The 23,466-nt window shown below is 33.6% G+C and overlaps 2 protein-coding genes across 3 annotated transcripts in view; one reads left to right on the top strand and one right to left on the bottom strand.

The window, feature by feature from the left end:
• LOC137652477 (pre-mRNA-splicing regulator WTAP-like) overlaps positions 1 to 23,466 on the top strand; it is a 140,116-nt gene that overhangs the window by 80,530 nt on the left and 36,120 nt on the right. The window lies entirely within an intron of this gene.
• Positions 1,230 to 23,466, bottom strand: part of Sans (SAM_USH1G_HARP domain-containing protein Sans) — a 202,394-nt gene continuing 180,157 nt past the window's right edge. Inside the window, exons 3-9 of one of the 2 annotated variants that reach the window (XM_068385914.1) lie at positions 14,132 to 14,357; positions 13,504 to 13,663; positions 9,841 to 10,076; positions 8,438 to 8,546; positions 6,400 to 6,571; positions 4,750 to 4,885; positions 1,230 to 3,189 (exon numbers count right to left, since the gene is read on the bottom strand). In XM_068385914.1, the coding sequence (XP_068242015.1) occupies positions 2,941 to 3,189; positions 4,750 to 4,885; positions 6,400 to 6,571; positions 8,438 to 8,546; positions 9,841 to 10,076; positions 13,504 to 13,663; positions 14,132 to 14,357 (1,288 nt within the window). In that variant the 3' untranslated portion in view covers positions 1,230 to 2,940. The remainder of the gene's footprint in view (positions 3,190 to 4,749; positions 4,886 to 6,399; positions 6,572 to 8,437; positions 8,547 to 9,840; positions 10,077 to 13,503; positions 13,664 to 14,131; positions 14,358 to 23,466) is intronic. The other variant, XM_068385912.1, reaches the window with a different exon arrangement.

The following is a 23,466-nucleotide window of genomic DNA, read 5'->3' as shown; positions in this document are numbered from 1 at the left end:
TTTCATTCTATCGCTTTAGCTTAGGATTTTTTGTTTGTTTATACGGGAATAATAGTTATATTTTCAAAGACATTTTATCAGAGGAATGAATTCTGATTGCTAAATAATTCTTATTAATAATACGACTTTGTGACGTCATAGGGAGTAGGATGAACTTCACAGTCTGTCTAAATGACTGATTAATTCTATTTGCTAGTTTGAGTGAGATATTAAGTATGACGTGGCATTATTCAATATTCTGACAGATCCTATTATTACATCGAGCTTAGATAGCGAAAGAACTGCATGACTAATTCGTATTTTAAGTATAATGTAAATTATTGAAGGAATAATTTACTTCTTTGGTTACAACGAGTGAAAACTTAGAAGCTATAGTAAACAAAGGCAACCAATCACAGCTGAGGAAGTTATAGCCAATCAGAGGACTGGAATGTACCGACATAAGGGAATTATGCATTTATACATTACTGAAGATTTAAGAGCCGGTTATATTTTTTCAACATATAGACAGTTCCTTATGGGATGTTTTTACAACATATTCTATCAGAAGAATAAATTCTGATAACTAAATCATTACTTTTTATTATGAATAAATAAGTCTTTGGGACTTCTCGAGGAGTAGGATGAACTTAACAGTTCGCCAAGATGACTGATGAATTCTGTTTGGTGGTTTGAGAGAGGTAATATTGGATATTCAATAGTATCTAATAGATACTATTATTATATCGAACTTAAATAGTGAAGGAACTGCACAACTGTAATTCGTATTTTGCTACATTCCAAGAATAATGTAATCATTCGAAGGAATAATAAAATAATTTAGTTACAATAGAAACAATGCCAATTAAGGGGTATAGGTTTAAAGGTCACTCATGAATGGCAGAGGCAAGGGACAGTGTGACATTGCCCTATCAAGCAAGACAATGCCCTAGAGACTGACCATATTACATATGATCAGCGCTCAAGCCCTCTATCAATCCAAGCTGGAACTAGGGGGGCCAGGAAATGGCTGTTATTGACTCACAAGGATGGCGAGATTGCAGTGACCAGGGAAATGAGCTTGAGCGGGACTCGAACCCCAGTCTGGCAATCACAAAGCGAGGTCACTACCACTAGGCCACCACAACCCTAATCTATCTATCAGTGGATATGAAAACTGTTAACACAAAAGTAAATCGAAAAGGTTTCTGATATTAGACATTTAGGGAGTGACAAACAACAAACAGAAGTGTCTTTGGTAGATATACCCATGTCTTTATTAAGACCACTCGTTCTTGATGACAGAATAAATGCTGGTTAAATAAGAACAAGCTGCTGTGAACGAGTCCCTCAAATACTGGCAACAATTTAGTAACGATTTAAGAAATGATACAATGTTACTTGGACCAATACAACATTAACTTCAGGGACCAATGCAGTGTATAATTGCATTTTTTATAATTTCCTTAAAAACTGACAATAGTTTCTTGAAGTATCATGATAAAATTATAATCTATCAATTCAAGTTTTTATATTAAAAGGACTCATGTTTTATATAAAATCAATTAGTGTACAATATTTGCCTTTTGGTCTATCCTTAAAAACTGACACAATAAAGTTTCTTGAAGTATCATGATAAAATTATAATCTATTAATTCAAGTTATTATATCAAAAGGGTTCTTATGTTTTATATAGATATAACCTTCACTACTTTTTACACTTATAAAAGCAGACGAGGCAGTCAGTATTATACAAATGTAATTGTCATTTCTACTTGTATTCACAAACAACTAAATAATTTGGAGGATTGTTTACATGTTTACATGAAGATATTTCAACACCAGAATGCTATGGTTTGTGCATAAAATATAATGGATAATTAATTAAAACACCTAAATCAATTTCTCTCCTAATTAAACTGATATGGCAACAATCTGACAGAGGACACCTCGTGCCAGGACAAAGGAAAACAATGACCCTACGTGGATCAGTATTCCAGGAAAACAATGACCCTACGTGGCTCAGTATTCCAGGAAAACAATGACCCTACGTAGCTCAGTATTCCAGGAAATCAATGACCCTACGTGGATCAATATTCCAGGAAAACAATGACCCTACGTGGATTAGTATTCCAGGAAAACAATGACCCTACGTGGATCAGTATTCCAGGAAAACAATGACCCTACGTGGATCAGTATTCCAGGAAAACAATGACCCTACGTGGATCAGTATTCCAGGAAAACATTGATCCTTCGTGGAGCAGTATTCCAGGAAAACAACGACCCTACGTGGATCAGTATTCCAGGAAAACAATGACCCTACGAGGATCAGTATTCCAGGAAAACAATGACCCTACGTGGATCAGTATTCCAGGAAAACAATGACCCTACGTGGATCAGTATTCCAGGAAAACAATGACCCTACGTGGATCAGTATTCCAGGAAAACAATTACCCTACGTGGATTAGTATTCCAGGAAAACAATGACCGTACGTGAATTAGTATTCCAGGAAAACAATGACCCTACGTGGATCAGTATTCCATCATTACTAATTATAAGGGCTATAGCTACATTCTACTAAGTGTCTACCCAGTCACTACAACATAAAATGCCACTAATATACAATATATACAGTAAATGACTTGAGTGACAGCCCAAACATGATTTGACAAATACAAATAATAATTCTACAAGGAATGTGCAACTCCATATTTACTTCATTGTCTTAAGTTAAATGTGGATATCACTTAGAATTTACCAAACTAGAAAGTGACTGGATTTGATTTAGATAATAAAATGTGTTGGGAGTAATAATTAACACATAAAATTCTAATCAGAAAAAAATAAACCCTGTACATGAATAAAAGAATAATTGAACGACAAACAATATACATTAATTAAATACTACAGCACTATCATTAACTTAAAAATAAGCGTTAATGCACTATAATATCTCGCATCTATAGGGGACTATCATGAACTTCGCCTGGATCATCCAAGGTGGAGAGTCTGTCTGCTATTGCCTTCAAGAGCTTCCGCCGAGGACCGATGGGCAGCTTCATGCTGACGAGATCCTCCTCGGTAAGAAGCATTAGGGCGTCCAGGTCTATGTGTTCCTTCGCGAAGGTAGGAATGAAATTGGCGAGACCACAGCCGGCTAGGAACAGGTAAACAGGAGTGTCTTCGCTCTCGTCGTCAGAGGGCAAGTCCTGAAAAAGAGTATTAATATCAATTGTGACGTTGTTAATAGTTTATATAGGACATAGCTGTTTTGACGCTGTTACTGTTTTTGGAATGATTTATTGTTAATTTGTTAAGTTGTTAATTGTTTATATAGGACATAGCTGTTTTGACCCTGTTACTGTTTTTTGGAATGATTTATTGTTAATTTAGTCTCGTCATTTATTTATTTCCTTATTTCCTTTCCTCACTGGGCTGTTTTTTCCCAATTGGAGCCCTCGGGCTTGTAGCATCTTGCTTTTCCAACTAGAGTTGTAGCTTTGCTAATAATAATAATAATAATAATAATAACAATAATAATAATAATAATCTAAAAAGTTATTCAAGTCAATATATTATGATGTACATAACATACTATATATTGTAAGAATTGTAAATATATATTCCTTAATAAAAAATATATAATTTTTTTTTGTTAATGACAGGATAGTAAATTAAAGCCAAAAAGGACAGTATTACTATATTCTAATTATTCATAAATCTTACTTTACTTGTCTTTACCCAATACACTTTTTAATTTTATATTTTACATACACAAGCTGTGTACACATATGTATACAATTATGTACTGTATACAGATTATGCATATGCACAAGCTGTATACATATGCATGTAAATATATGTATAGTTGTTTACTTTATTCAGTATATACATATACACAAGCTGTATAATCATGCATGTTGTAAGTAAACACATATGTATACAGTTCTGTACTTTATACAGAACATATATATATACACATGCATGTTGTAAACTCATATGTATAGTTGTGTATTTTATACAGTACTGTATATACATATACACAAACTGTATACACATGCATGTTGTAAACACATGTATACAGTTCTGTACTTTACACAGTATATACATATACACAAGATGTATAACCATGCATGTTGTAAGTACATATGTATACAGTTCTGTACTTTACACAGTACATACATATACACAAGCTGTATACACATGCATGTTATAAACACATATGTATACAGTTCTGTACTTTACACAGTATATACATATACACAAGCTGTATACAGATGCATGTAAACACATATGTATACAGTTATGTACTTTACACAGTATATACATATACACAAGCTGTATACAGATGCATGTTGTAAACACACATGTATACAGTTCTGTGCTTTATACATTATATATATATACACAAGCTGTATAACAATGCATGTTGTAAGAACATATGTATACAGTTCTGTACTGCACACTGTATACGTTCTCCACCTATACCCATGAACATATAGCACACACAGAAATTGCACATAGTTATTACCAATGTTGACTATCATTCTTTAATAATAATTGTATGCATGCAGAATATGGAGCCTTGCTTTCAAATTAACTACATCTTTCCTTTCCCCACTGGGATATTTTCCCTGTTGGGGCCATTGGACTTGTAGCATTCTGCTTTTCCAGCTAGGGTTGTAGCTTGGCTAATAATAATAATAATAATAATAATAATAATAATAATAATAATAATAATAATAATAATAATAATAATAATGTCTCACCTCCTCTTCCCAAGGATCAGGACCATTTCTGTGACTCAAAGAACTTGCAGAACCATCGCCGTTGGACGAGGCTCTAGCTGAGTCACCTTCACTTCCACTTGTTGCTATACTGCTAAGTGTTGCAGTTATTGAATTCCTAGAAACAAGATATGAATTAGTAATGGAGGCTGCTTTATATGAAAAGCTTACAGATACAAAGGCTTTTATAAAGGGCATACTTTTGCAGCAGCAGCAAAAAAAAAAAAAAAAAAAAAAAAAAAAAAAAAAAAAAAAGGGGGGGGGGATGAGGGGAGGAGGAGGAGGAGGGAGTCTGATCCCTATTATCTTTAAAAAGGGGCATTAAATGTCTTCTTCTCCTTGGGGTTTATAGTCTTCCAGTTACCAGATTGCCAGATTAACTTCGTCTAATGTCACTAATGTTGCTTCAATATCAAGACTATAATTTTCAAGGTACCTGATTTCCAGGATCAGCTAAGTGATTTCCAGGCTAATCTAGCCTATTGCCTTCTTGTTTCAATATCCTTAGTTCATTTTAGCTGGGAAAACCTCTCTAACTTTAAAAGGTGGAATAGTTTAATTCAATACCATAGTTGACGTTGTTAATAGTTTATATAGGACATATCTGTTTTAACGCTGTTACTGTTTTTAGTATGATATATTGTTAATTTATTCTAATCATTTATTTATTTCCTTATTTCCTTTCCTCACTGGGCTATTTTTCCCTGTTGGAGCCCTTGGGCTTATAGCATCTTGCTTTTCCAACTAGGGTTGTAGCTTGGCTAGTAATGATAATAATAATAATATGGTTACTTTTAACAATTCCTTCATCCATGTCCTACATTAAATTTCCTTAAGACTCTAGCCTTCCCCCCTTTCAGCTATAGAAGAACTAAGGCAATCCAGCATCTGCAAAATTTCCCATAAACGAAGCATCACAAATTACATTTAATTAATCTCCTGATTACAGATTTTGCATTCCTGTTTTATCATAGGATACCAGGATAATTATACTTCCCCACATATATTTAGGAAGATATAAAAATTATTTTGGACTCCTGTTATATCCTCTAGAATACCTAAATAACTATAATTCCTCACACATTCATATTTAAGAATATATAAAAATGTTTCTGCACTCCTGTTCTATCCTAGGACACCAAAATAATTATAATTCCTCAAACATATTCAAGATATAAAAATGATTTTTAAAAATGATTTTGGACTCATGTTTTATCCTAAGATACCAGAATAATTATAATTCCTCACATATTTTTAAGGTGTAAATATTATTTTGGACTCCTGTTCTATCCTATAGGATACCCAAATAATTTAAGAAGATATATAAAAAGACATAAAAATTATTTTGGACTCCTGTTCTATCCTATAGGATACCCAAATAATTTAAGAAGATATATAAAAAGACATAAAAATTATTTTGGACTCCTGTTCTATCCTATAGGATACCCAAATAATTATAATTCCCCACACATATTCAAGAATATACACACACACACACACACACACATATATATATATATATATACATATATATATATATATATATAATACATATATACATAGGCCTATATATATATATATATATATATGTATGTATGTATATATATATATATACATAATTTCTTATATCACCTGAAAGCTACTGAACCGAATCCTGGTCTTGCAAACAGAGACCCACGATGGAGCATGTTGGGCTCTGTGCTGTCGAAGGTGAAATCTGGTTGGCTAGAAGATCGGTATAAGGGATGACCTCCGTCTTCGCTGTCGTTCTCGAAAACATCGCTGATCTTTCCACGTTTACCACCTGGAAGAGAAGTGATATTTAGAATATAATTGCATGAAATCTTCAGAATTTTGGGTTAGAAAACATGATTGTATGAAATCTTCACAATTTTGGGTTAGAAAACACATGATTGTATGAAATCTTCCGAAATTTGGGTTAGAACGCACACAATTGCATTAAATATTCAGAATTTTGGGTTAGAAAGCACATTCTTGCATAAGATCTTCAGAAATTTGGGTTAGAAACCACATAATTGCATGAAATCTCCAGAATTTTTGGATAGAAAACATATGATTGTATGAAATCTTCAGAATTTTGGGTTAGAAAACACATAATTGCATGAAATATTCACAAATTTTGGATAAAAAACATATAATTGCATGAAATCTTCTAAATTTTTGGTTCGAAACACATGATTGTTAAATTTTTCACAATTTTTGGATAGAAAATATAATTGCATGAAATCTTCAGAATTTTGGGATAGAAAACATATGATTGCATGAAATCTTCAGAATTTTGGGTTAGAAAACACATAATTATATGAAATCTTCTAAATTTTTGGTTCGAAACACGTGATTGTTAAATATTTCACAATTTTTGGATAGAAAACATAATTGCATGAAATCTTCAGAATTTTGGGTTAGAAAACACACAATTGCATGAAATCTTCACAATTTTTGGATAGAAAACATAATTGCATGAAATCTTCAGAATTTTGGGTTAGAAAACACATAATTGCAAGAAATCTTCAGAATTTGGGTTGGAAAAACACATAATTGCATGAAATCTTCAGAATTTTGGGTTAGAAACACATAATTGCATGAAATCTTCAGAATTTTCGGTTAGAAAACACACAATTGTATGAAATCTTCAGAAATTTGGGTTAGAAAACACATAATTGCATGAAATCTTCACAATTTTCGGTTAGAAAACACAAGTCTATAAACACATTATTATACAAATAAAGTACTCTGAGGCTGACTCCTTACGTATCTTAAAGGCAATAATAATCGGTAAAAATGTTTCCAAAGCAAAATATTGTTTGAAAAGGGTCTCTCTTTCGAAACAAATTCAGTTCAAGTATATCTAGAATCATCCTAATCATCAGTCGTAACTATAGTCCATTTCTTTTAGCGAGTCATATTTGCACAGACTCGCAACGGTGCCCTTTTAGCTCGGAAAAGTTTCCTGGTCGCTGATTGGTTAGAATTATCTTGTCCAACCAATCAGCGACCAGGAAACTTTTCCGAGCTAAAAGGGCACCGCTGCGAGTCGGTGCAAATATGACTCGCTTAAAGAAATGGACTATAGTCCACCGTAGGACAAAGGCCTAAGACGTGTCCTTCCATATATTATTGGGGAATTATATTTACACATAGCATATGATATTGCATTGTTAAAATAGCATGTGATATTACGTTATTGTTACACGTAATTTGTGATATTATGTATATTTAAAATAAAACTGAAGCCACAAAACTCTGAGACATGAACTTTCCATAAAATAGAAAATATTTTTATGCTTATCCTCCTATTGGAGCCCTTGGGCTTATAGCATCATGCTTTTCCAACTAGGGTTATAGCTTGGCTAGTAGTAATAATAATAACAATAACAATAATTCAGCATTGAGCATATAACAGAATAAAATAAAAAAGTTAAAATAAAAATTACTTTCAAAAATTCCATAAATCCCAATGTAATCCAGTATCGAAATAAAAAATAAGTAAAAAAAAAAAAAGATGAAAATAAAAATGAGTCTCACAAACTCCATTAAAACTATAAATATTCACGAGAATAATATTCCTCAGAGAGCTTATTCATTAAGAAAAGCTCTCACAGTGGATTTCAAAGAAACCTAAAAAAGAAATAAACTTGATTTTTCTTACTGTTTGTGCTACTGGTGCTGCCACTCGGAACGAAGATGATCTCGGAGTCTCTCCTCAGCCCTGAGAGGTTACGAACTGACCTTTTCCCGTCAGCTTCTATTTCTCGGACCTATGGGGGAGGAAAAGTTTCGAAGTATCTTTTACGTGAATATGAATTATGTCCAATGCATATATGGTATTATTATTATTATTATTATTATTATTATTATTATTATTATTATTATTATTATTATTATTATTATTATTATTGATAGCAAAGCCACAACATTGGTCAGAGAAGCAAAGTATTCTCGACATAATTATTATTATTATTATTATTATTATTATCATTATTATTATTATTATTATTATTATCATTATTATTATATGTATAATGTTCAATCCACATATGGTATTCTCGGCGTTATTATTATCATTATCATTATTATTATTATTATTATTATTATTATTATTATTATTATTATTATTATTATTATTATTATCAATTAATATATGGTATTCTAGCCGTTGTTGTTATTATTATTATTATCATTATCATTATTATTATTATTATTATTATTATCAATTAATATATGGTATTCTAGCCGTTGTTATTATTATTATTATTATTATTAGCCAAAACACTGGTTAGAAAAGCAGAATGCTACAGGGGCTCCAAAAGGAAAAGCAGCCCATTGAGGAGAGGAAATAAGGAAACAGAAAATAAATTACATATAATAAATAATGAATAAAAAAAATATTTTAAGATAAGTAACAACATTAAAATAGATATGTCACATATAAACTATAAAACGAGACTTATATTAACCTGTCCAACATAAAAGCATTTTCTTTTATACTTTATTCCTCTGGTTTTTTTTTAAGTTTTCATAGTTTATATATGAAATATTTATTTCAATGTTAGTATTATTAAGATATTTTATATTAATTGTTAATTAATTTTCTTGTAGTTTCCTTATTCCCTTTCCTCACTGGGCTATTTTCCCTGTTGGAGCTCCTCAGGCTTATAGCATTCTGATTTTCCAACTAAAGTTGTAGCTTAGCAAGTAATAATAATAATAATAATAATAATAATAATAATAATAATAATAATAATAATAATAAAAATAATAATAATATTAACAAAATGATGATAATAATAATAATAATAATAATGATAATAATAATATTGATAATGATAATAACAATAACAACAATAATAATAATGATTATAATAATAATAGTAATAACAATAATAATAATATTAATAATAACAACAACAACAACAACAACAACATCAACAACAATAATAATAAATAATAATAATAATAACAACGACAATAATAATAATAATAATAATAATAATAATAATAATAATAATAATAATAATAATAATAATAACAACCAAACACTGAATCTCGTACCTTAAAGTCTCCAGCAGCCGTCTCATCTTGTATCTTTTTCCTCTCGATTTTCTTCTGGATTCCTCCGATGTTCTTCGTCGGCTTCCTGCCGTTCTTGTTACTATTCGTGAGTTCGGAAAACTTGGGCGTGGCGTTAACCGTGTTATTGTGGATGACCTTGGAGTCTCTCTTGGGCACGTTGATAAAGGCCAGGGACCCTCGAGATATGGTGTCGATAATGCTCTTTCGACGGCCGGCTGAAAAGTAGAGAAAATTTTAGGCATGTAGTTTTTTGGTTTGCAATATTCTTAGTGTATGCAACCCGTCCACCTACGGGTAAATATTTACAGTATACAGATATGCAAACACAGAGATTCAATCGTAAACGATCTATTCACGCTTAGCCGAAATCAGTCCAGAGGTAACGGATACAAACTGGAATTGAAAAGATACAACACCACTCAATGTGGTAATTTCTTTACATGCAAAATAGCAAATACATGTAACAGACTTCCAGCTGATGTAGTAAACAGTAAAGGTAAACTAGTTCAAGAATATGTTAGACTAAATCATAAGAACTCTCTAAACGTTCAAACCAAATCGCTCTACTCAAGAGCAAAATTGGAGTCTCTGCGGATGGACTAAAAAGTCTTTGAGACATCCAAGATCCCTGTAACTCCTTGTAACTCCCCATTTTCTAACTACTCCCTCTCCCAACTACAGAGTAGTCATACGTCTGACAATGCTGTTGGGCATGACAGGAAATAAAACATTATATATATATATATATATATATATATATTTATCTAACTATCTATATATATATACATACATGTATATATATCTATCTATCTATCTATCTATCTATCTATCTATATATATATATATATATATATATCATCAGCTGTTACTAGTCCACTGCAGAACGAAGGCCTCAAATATATATATATATATATATACATATGAATATATCTATCTACCTATCTATCTATATATATATATATATATATACATGTATATATATGAATATATCTATCTACCTATCTATATATATATATATATATATATCATCAGCTGTTACTAGTCCACTGCAGAACAAAGGCCTCAAATATGTCATTCCACTTGCATCTGTTTAAGGTCTTTCTATAAATTTGGTTGGTAGATCATATGCCGGGAGAGGAATGGGGAGAGAGATGGTGTCTAGAAATGGAAAACTGGGGAGATGGTGTCCAGAAGTGAAAAAACTAGAATGGTGTCCTGAGTGAAAAAAAAAAAACTAGAGATGGTGTCCACAAATGGAAAACTAGAGATGGTGTCCACAAATGGAAAACTAGAGATGGTGTCCACAAATGGAAAACTAGAGATGGTGTCCAGGGTGGAAAAACTAAAGAGATGGTGTCCAGGGTGGAAGAACTAGAGATGGTGTCCAGAAGTGGAAAACCAGAGATGGTGTCCAGAGTGAAAAAACTAGAGATGGTGTCCTTAAGTGGAAAACTAGAGATGGTGTCCACAAGTGGAAAACTAGAGATGGTGTCCAGAGTGAAAAAACTACAGATGGTGTCCAGAAGTGGAAAACTAGAGATGGTGTCCACAAGTGGAAAACTAGAGATGGTGTCCAGAGTGAAAAAATTACAGATGGTGTCCAGAAGTGGAAAACAAGAGATGGTGTCCTGAGTGAAAAAAAAACTAGAGATGGTGTCCACAAGGTGAAAACTAGAGATGGTGTCCTGAGTGAAAAAAAAAACTAGAGATGGTGTCCACAAGGTGAAAACTAGAGATGGTGTCCTGAGTGAAAAAAAAAACTAGAGATGGTGTCCACAAGGTGAAAACTAGAGATGGTGTCCTGAGTGAAAAAAAAAACTAGAGATGGTGTCCACAAAAGGAAAACTAGAGATGGTGTCCAGGGTGGAAAAACTAAAAGAGATGGTGTCCAGGGTGGAAAAACTAGAGATGGTGTCCAGAAGTGGAAAACCAGAGATGGTGTCCAGAGTGAAAAAACTAGAGATGGTGTCCTTAAGTGGAAAACTAGAGATGGTGTCCACAAGTGGATAACTAGAGATGGTGTCCAGAGTGAAAAAACTACAGATGGTGTCCAGAAGTGGAAAACAAGAGATGGTGTCCTGAGTGAAAAAAAAAACTAGAGATGGTGTCCACAAGGTGAAAACTAGAGATGGTGTCCTGAGTGAAAAAAAAACTAGAGATGGTGTCCACAAGGTGAAAACTAGAGATGGTGTCCTGAGTGAAAAAAAAAACTAGAGATGGTGTCCACAAAAGGAAAACTAGAGATGGTGTCCTGAGTGAAAAAAAAAACTAGAGATGGTGTCCACAAGGTGAAAACTAGAGATGGTGTCCTGAGTGAAAAAAAAAAACTAGAGATGGTGTCCACAAAAGGAAAACTAGAGATGGTGTCCAGGGTGGAAAAACTAAAAGAGATGGTGTCCAGGGTGGAAAAACTAGAGATGGTGTCCAGAAGTGGAAAACCAGAGATGGTGTCCAGAGTGAAAAAAACTAGAGATGGTGTCCTTAAGTGGAAAACTAGAGATGGTGTCCACAAGTGGAAAACTAGAGATGGTGTCCAGAGTGAAAAAACTAAAAGAGATGGTGTCCAGGGTGGAAAAACTAGAGATGGTGTCCAGGGTGGAAAAACTAAAAGAGATGGTGTCCAGGGTGGAAAAACTAAAAGAGATGGTGTCCAGGGTGGAAAAACTAAAAGAGATGGTGTCCAGAAGTGGAAAACCAGAGATGGTGTCCACAAGTGGAAAACTAGAGATGGTGTCCACAAGTGGAAAACTAGAGATGGTGTCCAGAGTGAAAAAACTAGAGATGGTGTCTTTAAGTGGAAAACTACAGATGGTGTCCACAAGTGGAAAACAAGAGATGGTGTCCTGAGTGAAAAAAAAACTAGAGATGGTGTCCACAAGGTGAAAACTAGAGATGGTGTCCTGAGTGAAAAAAAAACTAGAGATGGTGTCCACAAGGTGAAAACTAGAGATGGTGTCCTGAGTGAAAAAAAAAAACTAGAGATGGTGTCCACATGGTGAAAACTAGAGATGGTGTCCTGAGTGAAAAAAAAACTAGAGATGGTGTCCTGAGTGAAAAAAAAACTAGAGATGGTGTCCACAAGGTGAAAACTAGAGATGGTGTCCTGAGTGAAACAAAAACTAGAGATGGTGTCCACAAGGTGAAAACTAGAGATGGTGTCCTGAGTGAAAAAAAAAACTAGAGATGGTGTCCTGAGTGAAAAAAAACTAGAGATGGTGTCCACAAAAGGAAAACTAGAGATGGTGTCCAGGGTGGAAAAACTAAAAGAGATGGTGTCCAGGGTGGAAAAACTAGAGAGGGTGTCTATTAGAGGAAAAACTACTTAGATGGTGTCCAGAAGTGGAAAAACTAGACATATGATGTCCAGAGTGAAAAAAATAGAGGTGTCCAGAAGTGTAAATACTAAGAGAGATGCTGTCCATAAGTGGAAAACTATATGGTGTCCAGAGGTGGGAAAACAATAATGTCCAGAAGTAAAAAAACTACAGAGATGATGCTCAGAGAGACAGAAGCTGACAGTTCAACATCAAGATGGTTTGAACATGTAGGAAGACCAGAAGATATCCTTGAAAAGGATGATAGATGAACACCTGGAGCAAAGAGATAATGTAAAATCATAGACATTAACTTCTCAGACTGTACCTTGAGGCTTTTCATCTAGTTTTTCTATCCTTTCCCTTTCCTTCTGCAGTTTTATGTTTTCCTGCTCTCTCTTCTTGTCCGCTTTCTTCTGGAGTTTATCGAATTCTTTCCTTCTCTTCTCTGCATCCTTCTTTGATTTCTCTTTGAGCTTCTCCACTTGCTGGAAAAAAAGAGAAGAGAAAATGTATTTTTTTTTGTCTGGCTGGAAATTTATGTTACCATATTTTACTCTTCTTAAAATGTTTTTATTTTCCTTTCCTCACTGGTCTATTTTCCCTGTTGGAGCCTCTGGGCTTGTAGCATCCTGCTTTTAAAACTGGGGTTGTAGCTTAGCAAGTAGTAGTAGTAATAATAATAATAGTAATAATAATAATAATAACAGAGGTGCATGCATCCGTAGGTTACCATGTGACAGTAACTTATGCCATTTAACAATCAAAGCTCCTTATCAGTTCCCTATTGGAGTCCTTGGGCTTATAGCATCTTGCTTTTCCAACTAGGGTAGTAGCTTGGCTAGTAATAATAATAATAATAATAATAATAATAATAATAATAATAATAATAATAATAGCAGTCCCATACTCTAAATTCCTGAAAACTGACAGCTTTTTCCCTCTATCTCTCTTACCTTGGAATCCGAGAGTTCCTGCTTTGATGACATAGTATCCAAATAACGGAGAATCTCATCACGATTATTCATAGCTGCTAATTCCTTGGCCGTGTGGAATTCATTGTCCAGGGCCCAAATATTGACGCCAAAGTTGACAAGGAATGAGACGCATGTCATGTGTCCTCTAGCAGCCGCGCAGTGCAGAGCTGTGTTGCCATAGTTGTCGCACTTATCGGGGTCACCTCTGCAGAAAATGGAAAAAAATGATCTTCGTTATATTCATTCACAGATGTCAGTCAATACTTTTATTACCTCCCCCGCAACGAAGTTAGAAGGAGGTAATGTTTTTATCCCTGTTTGTGCGTGTGTGTGTCGCACTTATCGGGGTCACCTCTGCAGAAAATAGAGAAAAAATGATCGTTATATTAGTTCACAAATGTCAGTCAATACTTTTAATACCTCCACCAACGAAGTTGGAAGGAGGTTATGTTTTTATCCCTGTTTGTGTGTGTGTGTTTGTTTGTGAACAGTTTCCTGGCCACAATTTTAATCGTAGAGTAATGAAACTTAAAGGGATTAATTGTTATGTAAAAAGCTGAAAATTATTAGATTTCAAATTTTGGAAAGTCATGGTCAAAGGTTAAGGTCACGGTCATGCAAAAAATAGAACAAATTCATCTTCGTTATATTAATTCACATATGTCAGTCAATACTTTTATCACCTCCCCACAACGAAGTTGGAAGGAGGTTATGTTTTAATCCCTGTTTGTGTGTGTGTGTGTTTGTTTGTGAAGAGTTTCCTGGCCACGATTTTAATCGAGAAGTAATGAAACTTGTTAAGGAAAAAGCTGGAAATTAATAAATTTTGGAAAGTCATGGTCAAAAGTCAAGGTCATGGTCAAGCAAAATGTCCAATTCACGTAATCAGCCAAAAGTTTGGACATCGTTGTCACAGAGACTTCAAACTTGGGTTCATATATGAGGGTATGAAAATTCACGCCAATTAATACAAGTTAAGGTCGAAGGTCAAGGTCAAGGTCAAGAAATAAGCTGCCGCGGCGGAGGTTTGCGCTCTTCTGAGTGCCCCTCTAGTTTATCATGTAATGAATAATAATAATAATAATAATAATAATAATAATAATAATAAATTGTCTTAAAACGCAAATGAATGTGAAATATGCATGTAATGCTTGAAATCATTTTCCTCAGAAGAGTTCCCTGATTTCTTTTTTCTTTTTTAATATATACTGACAAGAAACTCCGTACGAGAAATTCTGAAGATCTCTGGAGTCAATGTTCCAAATTATCTAGCAGATGGAGGCTAGATTTATTTACTAAAAAAAAGAGAGAGAGAGTTCAAATACTATGAAGTGATGACAGTGATATGGTACTCTTTGAGAATCCATTTGCCTCTCCGATTGATACTGAAATATCAATGCAGTGTCAGTGAATTACCTAAGATTAGACTAAATAATGACTCAGTTTGATTATGATTAATAGTTATTCGAAGCTAATCTAAAATGTGTGGTTTCACACACACATGTATATATATATATATATATACTCTGTATATATATATATATATATATGTGTGTGTGTGTGTGTGTCTGTGTGTGTCTGTGTGTGTGTGTGTATGTTTATGCATATATATGCAAATCTGACCCCCCCCTCTCTCTCTCTCTCTCTCTCTCCTCTCTCTCCTTCTTGTTCTTCTTCTCAAGGCAGGCTATATTTTGGACAAAGATAGCGAGGTGCTCTCTGACTTCGAAAATCCGCCAAATCTGACCTCTCTCTCTCTCTCTCTCTCTCTCTCTCTCTCTCTCTTCTTCTTCTTCTCAAGGCAGGCTATATTTTGGACAAAGATAGCGAGGCGCTCTCTGACCTCGAAAACCCGCCAATTCTCAGAGCTGCTTCATCCCGCTGGGAAAAAATGTGGTTATATTCTCTCAATTTATATCATTTTTGTGCATAATCAAAAGGCCGACCTTCCCCGAGGCCAAAATATATATATAGACGTATTTTTTCTATTTTCGTTGCAATTGCTCACAATAACATTGGCTCACCGCATACCTGGCCAGAGGCGGCAGAATTTCAAAATCTATATTCTCGGAAAGTCATTGTTCGGCGGTCATTGGTAATTTTGTAGCGAGAATATATCGATGAGAAATGGGACGTATATAGGAGATCTTATTCTCAGGATGATGATAATGATGATAATAATAATAATAATAATAATAATAATAATAATAATAATAATAATAATGATAATAATAACAACAATGATAATAATGATAATAATAATAATATAATAATCTTAATAATAATGATATTAATAATAATAATAATAATAATAATAATAATAATATAATTTTAATTATAATAATAATAATATAATAAATTCAATAATAATAATAATAATAATAATAATAATAACAATAACAACAACAACAACAATAATAATAACAATAATAATATAATGAATTTGATAATAATAATAATAATAATAATAATAATAATAATAATAATAATAAACAGAAGCACTGATTTCTTATTCAATTTATATGCATTATTTAATAATTCTTTACTTATAGGTAATTTATCATTTAAAATTATATTCTTTTTTATCTTTACTTTAGGTAGCACTGATGACGACATTAGAAATGTCGAAACGTTTGCAATAAATATGAATGTGGCCACATTAGTATTTCTGTTTTTCCTGAAAATATCGATGATTAGACTCGTGTTTTTGCTAAAATTTCTCACGTTTGCAAATATGGGGGAAAATTTATTTCTGCAAGATGAAAATTCTAAGTGAAGTATGATTGGAAAGAAATATGAAATCAATGTTGCAAAGAGATTAAAGATTTTGCAAAAAAAAAAAATTAATTAGATGTCAATATAAATAAATAACTGTCATAAATTAAGAAAATAATCAATTGAAGAAATAGGTGAGCAAAAAAATCATTGTTGCAAAGAGATTAAAGATTTTGCAAATGAAACAATTAATTAGATGTCAATATGAATAAATAACTTTCATAAATTAATATAGAAAATAATTAATTAAAGAAATAGGTGAGCAAAAAAATCAATGTTGCAAAGAGATTAAAGATTTTGCAAATGAAACAATTGATTAGATGTTAATATGAATAAATAACTGTCTTAAATCTAAATAGAAAATAATTAATTAAAGAAATAGGTGAGCAAAAAAATCAATGTTGCAAAGAGATTAAAGATTTTGCAAATGAAACAATTAATTAGATGTCAATATAAATAAATGACTGTCATAACTTAAAATAGAAAATAATTAATTTAAGAAACAGGTGGGCAAAATATTTTTCTACTGGTACATCTTATTCTAATAATAATATAGGGTCTAAAAAAACTGAAAGGTAAAAGGAATTATTAAAGAAACAGGTGAGAAAAATCTTTTTACTGGAAAATTTCTAGTTTTAATAATTTAATAATAATAATACAGGGTTTAATAAAAAAAAAATTAAAAAAAAATAAAAGGAATTATTAAAGAAACAGGTGAAAAAAATATTTTTTACTGGCAAATTCTTCATTTTAATAATTAAATAATAATAATAATACAGGGTTTAATAAAAAAACTAAAAAAAAATTCAAGGAATTATTGAAGATACAGGTGAGAAAAATAATGTTTTACTTACAAATTTCTCATCTTAATAATTCAATAATAATAATAATAATAAAGGATTTAATAAACAATGTATATAAGAATTTGATACAAAAATATCAATAAGTAAATTTCAAATATAAAAGAAATGTATAAAATAAAAAATCCACCTCAGTAAGACAAAAGACATAAGGATCCAACGCGAAAAACACTTTTTCACCCTAAAATCTTTTCTACGCACGAACGCAATTTGAATAGACATTCATGATCACAATTGGATCTAAATGACCCACTTATAGTAGTGAAAGAAATAGATATCTGTTTGAGGCTCGAGGTGAGGATGGCAGGTTCATCCTTGCCAAGATTCTTGGACATGATGTGTCTTACCATGTTAGTGGTACTTTTAGCTTTATTTCAGAAGCAGATCTTCTGAAAGCTATTTAACTTTTAAAATTACATCTTTTCTTTTATGGTTTGAATTTAATATTGTTTTATTCTTTATTAATAATAAATGATATCGGCGTCAATGACCTTAGATATCAGAATGCCAGAAAACCTTATATCAATCAATCAATCAATCTCATGAAATCCTTTGACTCCTTTGGAGTTTTAACAATAACATGAACTATATCCCAATCTAATATGATTCCAATAACTCAGACAAAGCATTTGACGTAAACAACAACAACAATAACAACAACGAAACAGATGAGCGTTCATATGACATATCTTATCTCTCAAGATTAAGGAGAGCGAAGGAAATGTTGGACAGTATAAGCGAGGTCTTTTATAAAGGGTTTCCTAGAAATCTGTAAAATCGCATAAGCACGACCACTAACGGGAATTCGATAGTGGATTGCAGATAATCTATACAGTGCAATAAAAGAAACAGTAAGTCAAGAAACAGTGAAATAAACTATTTTTTTTTCTATTTTCCATAAAACAAGAATTAATAGTATTGTATTGTTGGATAACACAATATAGAGTAATAATTATATATTAAAGATTAAAAATCATAAACAGTACCTTAATTTTATGGGAACAAACAAGACTCAAGCAGAGAAAAGAAAATTTTATGCACATTTTAAAGAAAAAAAAAGGTTACTTCATTTAGTTCGCTACAAGAGAGGAAGCTGCTGTATATACTCGGCAAATACTCTTTGCCATCAGCTCTCTCTTTACGCACAAACACACCCAGTATAATATATATATATATATATATATAAATAAATATATATATATATACACACATATATATATATATATATATATACCGTACATACAGTATATATGGATATACCTATAGTAAATGTATACTTAATATTTATAATACAAATATAAAAATAAGCATATATACTGCATATATAAATATATATACTCTCTCTCTCTCTGTATATGTATATATATATATATATATAGAGAGAGAGAGAGAGGAGAGAGAGAGAGAGAGATAAAGTAAGGCAATTATCCGTGTCAATGGGGGATAGGAAACCGTAAATTACAATTGTCCAGTCATGGAAATCGTTGTTCCAGTACCTACTGTCACCATCATGTCGAAACACTGAGAGAGAGAGAGAGAGAGAGAGAGAGAGAGAGAGAGAGAGAAGCGTTACCAGATATATACAGTACTTTAGCTTTTCAAAAATTTCCATTCATTTTTTTTTTCTGATTTTGTTACAATGTTTAATGTGTCAGTTACTATAACAACTCTCTTGCTTCGTTATGGCCAGTATACACACACATATATTTATATACATATATATATATATATATATATATGTGTGTGTGTGTGTGTGTGTGTGTGTGTGTGTGTGTGTGTGTGCATACAATTTTACCTACAGAATTACTATTGCAATTTAATGAATATTTTAACAAAGTTTTATATAAAATATCAAAATACTTTCAGGTATATCCAATCAATATTGTAAAGTACCTAACACATAAATATACTCAATGTTAATCATTTCGTGATGCAATAAAAACAATTTAAAATCTTGTTGACTCAAAGCATCGACTCCTGGAAAGCACTGGACATCCTGAGAGAGTTAGTGGGACAGAAAGTGAAAGTACCATTCTCGGACGAATACGGAAAGCGAGTGATCTCTTCGCATTAATAACAAGAGCCACAGTGAAGTGGAACGCATTCACATAAGGCATCATGTCTTGAATATATCTATACCACTCAATGGCAATAAACGTTTAAACAACAGTTGTTCATTTTCCTCTGAGTGAACTTATGAATGGTAAACCTGATTTCTTCTTCGTCTTCCCCACTGTTATCCCTAAATTAAGGGGTCGGTTGCCTTATGCGCTCTCTCCAATGCCTTCGATCAAAGGCATCCTCTTCCACCAAACCTCTTCTCTCCATATCATCCTTCACCTTATCTTCTTCTTCCTCACCGTTATCCCTACATTAAGGGGTCGGTTGCCTTATGCGCTCTCTCCAATACCTTCGATCAAAGGCCTCCTCTTCCACTAAACCTCTTCTCTCCATATCATCCTTCACCTTATCTCGCCATCCAATTTTCTGCCTCCCTCTTGATCTTCTCCCCCTTACAGATTCTTCCCAAGCCCTCCTCACTCCCTCCCCACCCTCCATCTTTATATATGTCCACACCACCTCAGTGGTGACACTCTTATCATCTCAGTAATCTTCACTACATCTGTCATTCTTCTTATTTCATCTTTTTCCAATTCTCATCTCTGTTCTCTCAAGCTTTGCTTCCTCTTTTCGTCTTAAAGTACAAGTTTCTGATCCATACATAAACTGGAATTGACATCCCCCAAAATTAATCAGCTAAGAACCACACCACTTGCTAATGGCATCCACGGACCTGAATACCTACCGCATGAGTTTCAAACACGCTCCTACAATGTATTGCTATTGATTTTTATCTCTCGTTCTCTCCCTCAATGATAATAGAAAACCCTGTTTAAGTTTGCCATCGCATACTTCACATTGCTTGGATTTCTGTGCCACTGTTGCCCTCAACTGTTTGTATATAAACTCGTTAGTATCTAAGAGCTACCTTGCGATAGACCCATCCCTAGCTCACTGTTTCAGTGGAAACCTATCAACTCTGATCACCGTATGAAGTTATGAGCTTGGGATCTCGGCATCTCGCAATGGAATATGCAGCGTGTGGACATCCTTTCTTATCACTGGTCTCTGTAGGAGTCTAAACTCTACAAATGTACATACCATGTTTCAAACTAGGAGTCTGCACTCTACAAATTGTAGGTACCTTGTTTCAAACAAGGGGTCTACACTCTACAAATTGTAGGTACCTTGTTTCAAACAAGGAGTTTACACTCTACAAATTGTAAGTACCTTGTTTCAAACTAGGAGTCTACACTCTACAAAGTGTAGGTACCTAGTTTCAAACTAGGAGTCTGCACTCTACAAATTGAAGCTACCTTGCTTCAAATTAGGAGTCTACACTCTACAAATTGTAGGTACCTTGTTTCAAACTAGGAGTCTACACTCTACAAAGTGTAGGTACCTAGTTTCAAACTAGGAGTCTGCACTCTACAGATTGAAGCTACCTTGCTTCAAATTAGGAGTCTACACTCTACAAATTGTAGGTACCTTGTTTCAAACTAGGAGTCTATACTCTACAAAGTATAGGTACCTAGTTTCAAACTAGGAGTATGCACTCTACAAATTGAAGCTACCTTGCTTCAAATTAGGAGTCTACACTCTACAAATTGTAGGTACCTTGTTTCAAACTAGGGGTCTACACTCTACAATTGTAAGTACCTTGTTTCAAATTTCCCCAGGTACTGTGACGTCCGAAGAGAAGGGACGATACAAACACATAGTGTTCCTTAATAGAGAATATATAAAAATGAAAGTATATCCATTCCTGATCAAGTGACAACACGCACGTCATTCAATTAGGATCAAGTCCAAGGTTGAATAAACATAAAGGAGGTAAGAGAGTCCGACCTTTCAATTGTGAGTATGAAGAACTAATAGTCGATCCAGTTGAATCTTCTTGAGTTCATAATTTTCACATATGTCAAATTAAGATACTATTCCGATGTTTAAGCTTGAAAGAAAACAAGAAAAATCATAGACCAAGGAGTCCTTTAAGTTAACAATCATTTAAAATGGACACCCATGACTTCTACCCCAGTGGCAGGAAGAAAAGCTGTGGGGTTGGACACCCACGATTTCTACCCCAATGGCAAGAAGGAACGCTATGGGGTTGGACACCCATGACTTCTACCCTAGTGGCAGGAAGGGAAACTGTGGGGTTGTACACCCATGATTTCTACCCCAGTGGCAGGAAGGGAAGTTGTGACGTTGGACACCCACAAGTTCTACCCCAGTGTCAGGAAGGGAAGCTGTGACATTGGGCACCCATGGTTTCTACCCCAGTGTCAGGAAGGGAAGCTGTGACGTTGGGCACCCATGGTTTCTACCCCAGTGTCAGGAAGGAAAGCTGTCATGTTGGACACCCATGATTTCTACCCCAGGGGCAGGAAGGGAAGCTGTGACGTTGGACACCCATGATTTCTACCCCAGTGGTAGGAAGGGAAGCTGTGGGGCTGCAAACCCATGATTTATACCCTAGTGGCAGGAAGGGAAGCTGTGACATTGGACACCCATGATTTCTACCCCAGTGGTAGGAAGGGAAGCTGTGACGTTAGCCTGCTGCCACGTGATGTATACCTGTCCAGGTGTCACGGTCTACTCGAAAGCGAATTGAGTCACAATTCCTTTCGACTACACGCTTGGGGTAATGCACCGATCTAAACAACGGGTCCGTACAGTTTCACTTTTCGTGGATCTGAAGAAGCCACGAGGTCTAATGAATGAGTTTTTAAAACTTTGCTTAAGGAAACAAGAGGGGATTTTAGAAGGATATTTTTAAATATGTGATTAGTATATGAGATGGCTGTGACAGGAAAAAAAGGATGAAATTAATTAAATAAATCAAGAAGATGGATGGATATATATATATATATATATGTGTGTGTGTGTGTGTGTGTGTGTGTGTTTGTGTGTGTGTATGTATATATATATATATATATAATATATATATATATATATATATAGAGAGAGAGAGAGAGAGAGAGAGAGCGAGTAGCTAATATCCTTTTCAGAAGATGCTGAGGAATCATATTTGAATTAAAAATGACATGATAAAAATGATATAATAAATCAAGAAGAAGAAGAAGAAGAAGAGAGGAGAGAGAGAGAGAGAGAGAGGAGAGAGAGCAGGTAGCTAACTCCTTTCAGAAGATGCTGATCTTCAGAATCCTATTTGAATTAAAAATGGCATGATAAAACTGATTATATAAATCAAGAAGAGAGAGAGAGAGAGAGAGAGAGAGAGAGAGAGAGAGCAGGTAGCTAACATCCTTTCCAGAAGATGCTGATCTTCAGAATCCTATTTGAATTAAAAATGGCATGATAAAAACTGATTATATAAATCAAGAAGAGAGAGAGAGAGAGAGAGAGAGAGAGAGAGAGAGCAGGTAGCTAACATCCTTTCCAGAAGATGCTGATCTTCAGAATCCTATTTGAATTAAAAATGGCATGAATAAAACTGATTATATAAATCAAGAAGAGGAGAGAGAGAGAGAGGAGAGAGAGAGAGAGAGTGCATGTAGCTAACATTCTTTCCATTAGATACTGCTCTTCAGAATCATATTTTAATTAAAAATGACACGATGAAGCTGATTACATAAATCAAGAAGGAGGAGAGAG

This window comes from Palaemon carinicauda, chromosome 13 (assembly GCF_036898095.1).
Source record: "Palaemon carinicauda isolate YSFRI2023 chromosome 13, ASM3689809v2, whole genome shotgun sequence".
Classification (NCBI taxonomy): Eukaryota; Metazoa; Arthropoda; class Malacostraca; order Decapoda; family Palaemonidae; genus Palaemon; species Palaemon carinicauda.
The sequence above is the reverse complement of the archived record's forward strand: the minus strand, read 5'-3'. Positions and strand labels throughout refer to the sequence as shown.